The sequence below is a fragment of the Cygnus olor genome, chromosome Z (assembly GCF_009769625.2).
Source record: "Cygnus olor isolate bCygOlo1 chromosome Z, bCygOlo1.pri.v2, whole genome shotgun sequence".
In the NCBI taxonomy this organism is placed as follows: domain Eukaryota; kingdom Metazoa; phylum Chordata; class Aves; order Anseriformes; family Anatidae; genus Cygnus; species Cygnus olor.
The window spans coordinates 24,163,338-24,173,919 of NC_049198.1; the positions used below are offsets into that span (position 1 = coordinate 24,163,338).

Genomic DNA, 10,582 nt, shown 5'->3' on the forward strand with positions numbered 1-10,582 from the left:
CTTACTTTAGATCTGAACACACATGGTCAGAAGCAAGAAAATAAAGACAAGTTACTAAGACTACTGAAACTCTTATTTTTCACTGAAATACTAGAATAACAACGAAAGAATAACCTATGGATACTATTTAGATTTTTTTCTCGTAAATAAAAATATTTGACAATGCCTTTGGAAAGCATGTGAGATCCTTTGATTTATACGTGAGCCAATACTTACTCATCTAAGTGATTTGACAGTCATATTTCACTCATTGAAAACAGTTTCCCTACTAAAGCTGTGCAAAAGTATTTTCAAAAATTATATATATACTAATTTGAAAGAAAATGGCAAAACAGCTGTCAAAAAAATTCTTCTTATAAAGAAGTTGTTACTATAACAAAACACACAAAAGACTTTGACATTAATTTTTCTTAACCTTTCTAGCCCTTTGAGTCAAAAGAAAACTAAGCCAACCAACATAAAAATTCGCAGGGCTACTCTGGTGCTTAGTAAGATATTCCAACATACAGTGGAAGGACACTGCCACTCCCAAGGCAGTCTTAAGTTAGCCACTGAAAATCAGATTCTCTCAGAATTTCTTTAGAATTTAATCATCTACTAAGAGTTTTTTTCTGAGCTTTTATATTAAAACAACTCAGAAGAACACACAGAGAAGAGATATACAAAATGGTCTTTCAAGAGTCTGCCTACAGACACAAGAATTCATAGAGAAACAGCAAAACGAAAGCAAGTCTGTGACTAGTCTTATAACTGGCACTCAAGATGCTATTGACTATTACCTGCCAAATTTCATAATGCCACAGCAATTAAGAACTCTAAGTAAAAAGAGAGATTCATTAGTACCATTAATTCAAAGATGCTGAAATAAGCGTGAAACGTAAAGATAGGGTTCCCATATTCACAACTTGCTATGCAGGAACAAGTAAAAAGATAACCATAGAAAAAATGTGTTTGTTGCCATGACTATGCCAACAAATAGTCTTAACCATAGTTTATAATAACAGTTTTTAATCCATTAATACTGTGACTACATTCAACCTTTTGCCAACACAGCAGAGGTATAATACCATCTTTGATATTATTACACTCACATGTATTCTTTTAGATACATGTATTTACTGTAACATAGCTTTACTGTGACATAAATTTAGTGTTTCTAAATTATTCCAGAATTGTTGTGTTTTTTTTTTTTTTTAAATAAAAGACGTGCTAATTTTAAATTGCAAATTATGCAGAAGAAATTAATTTCATGTCATATAGAAATACTTGCAAAGGAGCTTTCTCATCTTGGATCTGTTTCTACTTGTAACATTCTTCTGGCCTATTAAAGTTTTATAATTGAGACAATGATAAAAATGCCTATTACAAAAAGCAACAATTATTAACTGCTGTGAAAATAAACTGGCTTGTGTGTAACTTATGGAAAGCAACAAATGGCCAAATAGGGGATGCTGAAACAATGAACATGAGAGGTTTTGTTGCTCACTTTGCTTCTCCGCCTCAAAGAACATGGTCAACAGAAACTACAAGCACTTCTTAAATAATGCTGTAACTGCACAGTGAATAACTGTCCAGGAGAAAGATACACTTCTGAGGTTTATAATTATTTCCTGTATATCTTAAAAAGTTAAGCCAAAATCTTAGAATTCTAAACTTGTATTTTACACAACTTTAGATACATGAAAACCCTCTACATTCATTATGCTTCTCCATACTATTTCAGCTGCCAGTGCCAAGTCCTTCTCCTTCTCCTCAGAAGTTCTCTTAAGAGAGGTAAAATTGTTTAAAATTGCCGGAAACCAACATTCCAAACAGCTAACAGGCAGACTTCAAGTACAGATGGAAAAGTAAATTAAAATGAGAGACAAAACATTGATTCAGTAGGTTCTGCTTGAAAGTATGAAAAACCTTTCCTGCAGAAATACCTGGCAGCACCCATCATCCACTGCTTCATTCGCTTAGAATTCAATGACAAGCAATATCAGTATTTGCTTAAAAGGAAAACATTATGGACCATACAAACCACTAACAGGTAAGGAAAAGAGAAACCTGAGAGCCAAAAGGGTCGAGCAAGTCATTCATTCAATTGGTGTCTTTTCTTAAAGATGAACTACTTTTAATTAAAGAAGGATCAATTTACATCATGGGCAGTGACAGAAGTACAGCCGTACTGACTTGAGGCGCACTAGTAGATTGGTTGCCATTGGAAAGGAAGGTTGTACTGTGGTCAAATGCACAAATACATTCTGCCATTTTGACTCCACCAAATTCTCAACTTTAACAGAGAACAATGGGTTGACTAGGATAAAGCTTTCACTGCCTGCCGATACCTGATTTAATTTTTGACCATAGCACTGGTCCTAACAAAACCGAAGTTGAGATTCTTCAAGAAACAAATAGTACTTGCACAGTAATTCTGAATCAGTGTTTCTTCAAAAGCACCATGCACTTTGAGTTAGACACCCAGTTCCAAAACTCCATGTTTAACAGGAACTTCTCTCGTCCCGATCAGCCCTTTACAAAAACTGCTCAGCTGAGGGCCAAATGAATCTAAGTACATACAACCAAGCATTCATGTAGCCAATGAAAAAAGTCGACGATGGTATGCTTTCATATTCTCTGGACTAAGACTACTGCAGAACACTATCAGACAAATTACCAGTACTATAGAAAAATTAACGACAATGAATTCTTCCCTTTCAATACCTATTTGTGGTTTTTCTTTCTTTCTGTTTTACCATGATATATCCTAATGTTACAGTTTGGAAATAAGCTTGTACCTGAAAATACTACATTGAGATGCCCTTATCGTGATTTCATCACTGACAACAGTTTTCTCGTACTCTGTAGCTTCAGTCACTATGGAAAAGCTGGGACAGAATCCTACAAAGATTCAAAACTATGCCACCAAAACAGACAACAAGCGCATGTGCTCATACTCCATCAGGGGGAAAAAAAAAACATTCACCACCACACATTATTTGAACACGCAATCTTGGAAGAATATAAGGGGGCAGCTGAAGCAGCCAAACTTGATTTACAGTGATACAACAGAATTTAGATGTCATTTGCAAAAACCAAAAATTCCATAACCTGATTCATCCACAGTCACACCTAGATAGATCTTGGTGCGTCCTGATCCAAGACCACAGAAGCATATAAACAAATGTAAAAGTCTCTTTTTTTTTTTTTTTGAACTGGGAAAATCTGGGTCTTCATACACCTCAGCACACAAAGATGTGAAAAAAATCTTACACACTGATGGTAAGAAGTTAACAGAATCAACCTCCTCAACTGCTTCTGTCTGAACAGAGTACGGGCATGGGGAAGTGGGATGAAACATCCTGAAACACTCAAGTCGTGAAACATCCAAGACCTGTCAGACTCTAGCAATGTCAACGCCATAAATCCTCACTAAGATTAGATAGCTTTCTTTTTGAAATCCCAACTCTAAGAACTTACCAAGAACGAACAAAAGTTGTAGTTATGCCAACTCCACCAGAAGACATCATCTCACTTGAAATACCAGATTCATCACCCAGAGCCTGTAAAAACCCTAGAATTTTTTTGGCCTCAAGTGCCTAAATTGTACTGTCAAAATAAACACCACATGTTGCTGCTCCTATTAAACAGGAGAAATCAGACTCCAACACATCCTGCTGCAAAGCAATGCAACAACAAAAATCTGGCAGCAAGACATTGCCAAGTCCCTGAGATCCTTGTTCACAAATGTCTACATTTGATCGCACAGAGTAAAGTAGTGAGCCACGCTGAGATAACTAGAGGAATCTACACTGTCTTAAATCCTGGCCCTAGACCCCTTGGAAAGGTTAAGTCCTGTTTTCTTACTTAGATTCTCAAAGCATCAAAAAAACAAGCAAACAAAAAATCAACTAGATAGTTTTACTGTTTGTTTTTTTTGTTTTGTTTTTGTCCTATGGCTCGATCGGTTCTACAAAGGCAGAGAGGAGCAGCTGGAGAGAACAACTACGTAAGATGTCACAGAGTAAGGTAAAGGCGGGGAGATCGGGACCGAGCGCAGCAGCCTCACCTCCTGGATCCGCCTGCGGGCCCGCTGCAGCACCTCCTCGTACCCCTTTTGCCGCAGCTCACTCAGGCTCTCGTAGTACTCTTCGGGGTCGTCCGTCTCGGTGAAGAGCACCTGCGAGAGGATCTTCCAGCCGCAGGTGTCCAAGCAGTGGACCAAGTAGACCTGCAGCTTGTAGCAGAGCGCGTCCATCTCCTGCTCGGACAGCTCGGGGGCCCCGAACAGCACCGTCCACATGCCCGAGGGCTCCTCGGGGAAGGCGGGCAGGTAGGGCTCCAGCTCCGAGTTCACCGAGCACAGCTGCTGGTGCACGGCCCGCAGGTCCTGGAAGGAGAAGAGCCCGGCCCAGCTGCACTCCTCCCCCGCCGGCTCCGCGTCGGGAGCGGACGGCTCGGCTGCCTGCAGCGGCGACGGCGGCGGAGACGACGACAGCGAGCCGGCCGCCTCCTCCCTGCCCAGCTCCAGCACTTCGATATCTTCCGCGGCGCCACCCGCCGCCTCCGGGCCCCGCGACGGCCTGCGGGACGGGCCGCCCCGGGCGCGCAGCGGGCTCCGGGCCGGGACGGGGGGGTCGGGGCCGCAGGCCGGGCCCCTGCGCAGCGCCTTGGAGGCGGCAGCGGCGGTGGCTCCGGCCTCGGCCCCGGCTCGCCGCACGTCGCGGGACCCGCTGCGCTGCCGCTGCGCCGTGCGGTTGTGGCAGGTGATGGCGAACTTGCCCTCGATCTCGTTCCAGGCCACGATGAAGACGAACTTGTGCTTCTCGCGCTCCTGGAAGGCGTGAGGCCTCACGGCCACCCAGTCGGCCTCCAGCGTCTCCTCCAGCGCGAAGGCGGACATGGCGCTGCGCGGACCGAGCCCCGTGCCGTGCCGGACTGTGCCGTGCCGGGCTGTGCCGTGCCGGGCTGTGCCGCCCCTCAGCCGCCCCCGCTTCTCGCCGGCCGGCAACGGCCGCCCGCAGCCCCGCGCGGCGCCTCACCGCCCACCATCAGCCATCTTAGGGCGGGCGCTCGAGGGGGCCGCCGCGGCGGGGAGGGGGGGGAGGACGACGAGGAGGAGGAGGAGGAGGAGGAAGGATAAAGGGGGAGGGGGTGAGGTGAGGCAGCGTCGCCCGGTGCTGGTGCTGGCACAGCGCCCGTCCTCCTCCGCCCTCCCGCCGCGCCGCGCTGCGCTGCCGGCGGACAATGCCCGCCCGCCCCGCCGCCCGCCGCGCAGGTACCCGCCGCGCGTCACGTGGGCAGCGGGCTCTGTTTACAAGCGGCGGCGGCAGCGCTGCGGCAACTCGACGCCGGCCCCGCCCCGCCCACCCCGACGGGACCTTCCGCCATTGGCCGCCGCTCGCCCCGCCTCCCCGCCCTCTGCCCCGCCCCCCGCGCTCACCCCGTCCCCCTTCCCGCGGACGCGGAGCGCGGGGCATGCCGGGGAGGGCGCGTGCCGGGCCGTTGGCGGCCGTTGGGGGCGGGCGCCTGACGGCTGCCCCTCACGGCTACCCCTCACGGCTCCGCCCATGCCGGTACCGGCCTCAGCAGCTCCTTGCCCCCCCCCCCACCCCCCCCCGAGCCCTCCCCAGAGGCCTTGGCAGAGTTTTGTTTTTTTTTTTTTTTCAGTACGGAGCTTGCTTCCTGCTCTTCCCGCTCCACAAAGCGCTTTTTCTGCGTGGTTACCGGGAAGGACACGTCGCTTCGCCAGCTTACTTGCTTCGTTCTGACAAGAGATTGAACCGAAGTAGTTCAAAGGGCCTTATCAAGTGTGCCTCGCGGTGTTCCGTGCAGCAGGAGTTTGTGGTTTGGCCGAGAAAGAGCGCAGCAGCTGCAGGGAGACCTGGGGAGGAGGGCATGTTCTGAAATAGCTGTCTTGGGCAATTCTGTGCCTTTAAAAATGAAGTTAACTGATTGCGCCGAGGCACGGCGTTTTGTGCTTGTTTTGGCCTGTCCTACTTAAGAATAGGCAGTGTGGAAACCTTGCGGAGTTTTCCAAGTGTATTGAGGAGCACGTCGAAGGTTACAGGAAGCCAGCACGGACAACTAAAGTCTGAAAGGAATGATTAATCAAATGCAATTTTAAGGCCGACGGTCCGTTTCTTGTTGCCCTTTGGGGTATTCCAGTTCACTTTGTGTATAAATGAAAAAAAAATAAATCTTAATGATAGAGGTCCAAAAATAGTTTAATCAAAAATGAGATAGTATGCATTGGCTCATCTGTGGTATAGCTGTTCCTTTGTAAATTTAAGAAGCACCAGGGGAATAAAACATTTTCAGTTGAGCTTGCCAGAGAAACAGAGTGAGTCACCGTCACTGCTTTTTTCTAAATTAAGGTACTGACTAGCATCCTGTCCTTAGAGGCTAAAGTATTTGGGGAGAGCCTCTGACAATCCAAACATTCTTAGGTCATTAACTGAGAAACCTCATGTATTCGGGAGAGTTACATCTCAAATACCAAAAGTCATAGCTGTTAGGAAAAAGAAGGAAATGATGGCTCAGCAGCTAAAGGAAAGGACTGTAAACTGGTGTGCTTTACATCTCGGAGAACAACATTCTCTTCTGTTGCTGTAAATTAAGGCGCAGATCAAAGCACCTGTGAAATTATCTGAAAGATGAGATTATACCCCGTGTAGAAGTGGCTAAGGAAACAAGTGATTAATATGGTGGTGGGGAAACTACAGTTTGATTCTTTTAAGTATTCAGAAGCAAATTTGCAGTGGATGAATGTAAGTAGCAATCCAGTTTTGTCGTTAGTAATGCATGAAAGAAGAAATAAGATGCGTTTGTGTATACCCAGTCTTAAGAGAATTAAACATGGATTCAAGATTCCTCATCAGCCAAAGGATCAGAGTCCTAGTATGTCAGGTCAGCTACTGCAGAAGCCGAGGTCTTTGAAGCAGTGTTAGCCTGGCTGTTCTCTAATAACAGAGGGACAAACTGGTAGAATTTAAAGGAGATACTAGGTAAATGTAGAATGAAAACTGGTATGAAACTTGCTCAGCAACAGTCATTGGCCTCTTCTAATGCAGCAGGAAAGCTATGCCATCAGATCTCAACAGCTATTATATTTTGCCAAAATTGTGCCCTTATGGGAAAAAAAAAAGCTTGCAAGGTAGTAGCAGTTTTTCAAGCTCACATTGTCATGGAGCACTGAGTAACCTTCAGAGTAACTTCGGTATTGCAGTACATGCATAACTGTTCATTCATAGCAATATAATAGGGCAGGCTTTTCAGACTATGTTGATTTGTTCATAAAGGTGGTTAAAAGAAATATGTCAATGAACTCCACTGAGTAAAACAGCAAAAAAAAAAAAAATTCTGAAAGGCTAGTAATGACCTTCCAAACAAGGCTTGTAATGGAGTGTACTGGTGTCCTGGGCTACCTTAGAGAGGGGTGTTGCTACCACGTTGAGGGACGTGATCCTTCTTCTCTCCTCATCACACTTGGCGATGCCACACTTGGACTGTTGTATCCAGTTCTGTGCTCCTCTGTACAAGAAGGAGGTGGAGTTACTGCAGAGAGTCCAACAAAGAGCCACAAAAATGGTCAGGGGACTGGAGCACCTCTTGTAGGAGGAAAGGCTGGGAGAGCTGGGTCAGTTCAGCCTGAAGAAGGGGAGGCTCAGGCGAATCTCATCAATGTACGTGAATACCTGAAGGGATGGCGCAAAGAGGGCAGAGCCAGGCTCTTTTCTGTGCTGTCCTGGGACTGGGCACCACTGAAACACAAGAGGTTCCTCCTGAGCGTCAGGAAGCATGACTTCACTGTGACTGAGCAATGGGATAGGTTACCCAGAGAGCTTGTGGTGTCTCCATTCTTGGATGTATTCAAAAGCCATCTGAGCATGGTCCTGCTTGAGCAGGGAGGGTGCACCAGATGGCCTCTGGAGTTCTCTTCCAGCCTCAACCACTCTGTGACTCTGTACACTAACCAGAAGTGGGTTAGGTAGCCCCCAATCACCCTGGCTTGTGGTTGATTTACACATTTTAGAAAAGTGAAAAGTGAAACAATTACTGGGGAGTGCCTCTGTCATCTAAGAGAACATGAGCTGCATGGAGAGCTGTGCAGCGCTGCTGCCGAGAAAATGCTGCAGCACTTCAGTGTGTAGATCACATCGCTAACCTGGAAACTGCACATGTGGTAGGCCGAGTCAACCTCACGAGCAGGGCTGTTGGAAGTAGCAGATACTCAGCCAACAAGCTAGATTATTATGTTTCAAAGAGCCAAAGGTTTCTGAGAGCCACAAGTGCTCTATCGCTAGTGAGCTGAAATGTAAGCTTGGGAATTTAGTTGATGTCATTTTTATTTTTTTTAAAGAATTGGGTTAAATGCCAGAACTTTTATACAGGGAGTACTTTGAGTCATTGCTATCCCTGGGCAGTCTCCAAGCAGTGATTTTTAATACGATTTTAAGTTAGCAAGCCAGTGACAAATAGTTTTGCAAAGTTGCATGTGTTTATCTGTGATTTTTGTGCCTTGCAATATCATTTACCTGAGCCTGTTTATGCTAGTTCTTAGACATGATCTCAGTTCAGGTTCGTGTTGGAAAAACAAGGAAACTACAGAATCCAAATTCAGCACAGAAGGGGACATACTGAACGCTTCTCAGCTGCACTGATTGTAGACTGCCTAGGCAGATCCAGACATAATAAATGCTGAACAGGGCTGGTGATAGGATGATACCATATAGAACTGCTCATACATATTTGTGGATGTGTAGGGTGGGTCGTTAATTGTCTGTCGTAAAAGGTTGGGTCATCTGTGGATTGAACAACTAGAACCACTGCAAAGTGATCTCATAGTGCTGTCTAAATTGTCTTCTGCATGCTGATGTTGTGAACAAGAACAGAAATACTCCTCTAAGTGTTTATACAAACATTCCAGCTAGCGTGTAACTCCTACAGAATGCTTCAGGCTGAAGCGAAATTACACCCCTCTGAATCTTTGAACACCTTGAATAAACTAGTTCTAGTACAAAGCATTTTTAAGAAAACGAGGTCTCAACCGAGAAGCTTGATTTGATGTTTGGTCAGTTCCAAACTACCACTATTGTAATATGATTTCTGTCCAAATACAAGATTGTCGTATTCTTGGTTAACTAGCTGTGCAATTCCTTAAAATAGTTGAGATGGAGGAGAATATTCCTTAGCATGCTTCAAAGTACTGTAGCATTGTGAGTATTGTGAGGTGTCCTGAAATTGCTATTATTTTTTTAATTGCTGTTATTGTGTTAATGCAACTATTGCAGACAAGCATTTTTAAGAGGTTTCTGTTGATAGTGTAATTCAAACTTTAGTGTGGGCAAGCCAAATAGCTATGTCTGTTTGTTGTTAGTGGGAGTCTTTTTCTGGCAAAAGGTTGTGGTTTTTTTAAGAGTATGTCTGTGTGAAGTGTGACTAGAAGCTGACTGCGTGAAAGTGTTATTGACTTTGTGATGGCTTAGAAACACTCTTCCAATAAAACATCCGTCAAAAAGCACACTTTCTAGTAATAGTTGTCTCTGCACTTGAAATTCTGAAAGTATCTACCCTTTTGATATAAGAGGAGATTTGGGGCAGTTTCCAAGTATAAGGAGTTGTATTGTACAGGAGAAACAATAGAGGTGCAGAGTGTGTATTAAGCCCATCCATTCTATGTAGGAAAACTGGATACTTTGGATAATTATGCTGGCTCCAAACTGAAGAATTTTCTGCAACCAAATATTATTGCAGTTGTAGAATGTGAAATTATTACTGTGTGGTAAGCTTTATGAATATATGATAAGCTGAACATGAAATGGATTCTCTCACTGCTGAGAGGATCCGATACTTTAAATACAAATCAATCTTTCCTTGAAAGGAATCGTTCATAAAAGTCAATCTTTTCTCTTTTAACCAATCAAGGAGATTGATAAAGTTTGTGTAAGTGACAATGGAGAAAAATGTGTCAGTAATACTCCAGAATCCCTCCCTGAAAGCTCAGATGATACAAAAACTAAGTTTCCAACTTAGACGTACTATTATAGTGGGAAAATTCCAAGTTTAATAAGAATTTTACTAATTTATTTGAAAGTAATTAGTAGGCTCTGTGGCAAATAAAAAAAGTTTGCAACAAGAGATACAACAGGAGCAGTCCTGTCTTGCAGGCTGGATGAGTTGGAAATGATGGTGCTTGCAGCTCTCTGTAGTGGTTTACAAAGCAATTCTTCAACTTGTTTGTTTACAGAAACCATATTCTGATGTGCTCCACCCAAGTACATGGGAATAGAAAAAATGATCCTGATGACGGAAAGAAAAATTTGTAGTTTTGAGAAAACATTTTTTTTTAAGTTGTGTTAAGTGCAAAAATGCAAGAAATATTTCTGCTTTTTTTTTTTTTTTTTTGTCATATTTAGTATCACATAAGTAAACAAAGGGAATTTGTAAATAGTTCCTTAAAAGTCATATTTTCTTTGAGGACCAGAGTGAAAAAGTCCAGTTTATATATTTTGAGAAATAAAGAAAATGCCTGCTTGGCTGTGAATACGGTGTGTCCAGCTGTGCAGCAGTGTACAGGCTGTAGTGGAGTATTGGGCGT

At 44.2% G+C, this 10,582-nt stretch overlaps 1 protein-coding gene and 1 long non-coding RNA gene across 3 annotated transcripts in view; one reads left to right on the forward strand and one right to left on the reverse strand.

The window, feature by feature from the left end:
• The window catches only part of JMY (junction mediating and regulatory protein, p53 cofactor), a 90,011-nt gene extending 84,715 nt beyond the window's left edge, over nucleotides 1-5,296 (reverse strand). Inside the window, exon 1 of one of the 2 annotated variants that reach the window (XM_040540209.1) lies at nucleotides 4,052-5,296. In XM_040540209.1, coding sequence (XP_040396143.1) covers nucleotides 4,052-4,885 — 834 coding nt within the window. In that variant the 5' untranslated portion in view covers nucleotides 4,886-5,296. The remainder of the gene's footprint in view (nucleotides 1-4,051) is intronic. The other variant, XM_040540210.1, reaches the window with a different exon arrangement.
• Nucleotides 5,297-5,473: 177 nt separating this feature from the next.
• LOC121061411 lies at nucleotides 5,474-9,505 on the forward strand. Its single transcript, XR_005815077.1, has 2 exons — nucleotides 5,474-5,558; nucleotides 5,653-9,505. It is a non-coding gene; the product is annotated as an uncharacterized LOC121061411 (long non-coding RNA).
• The last annotated feature ends 1,077 nt before the right edge of the window (nucleotides 9,506-10,582 follow it).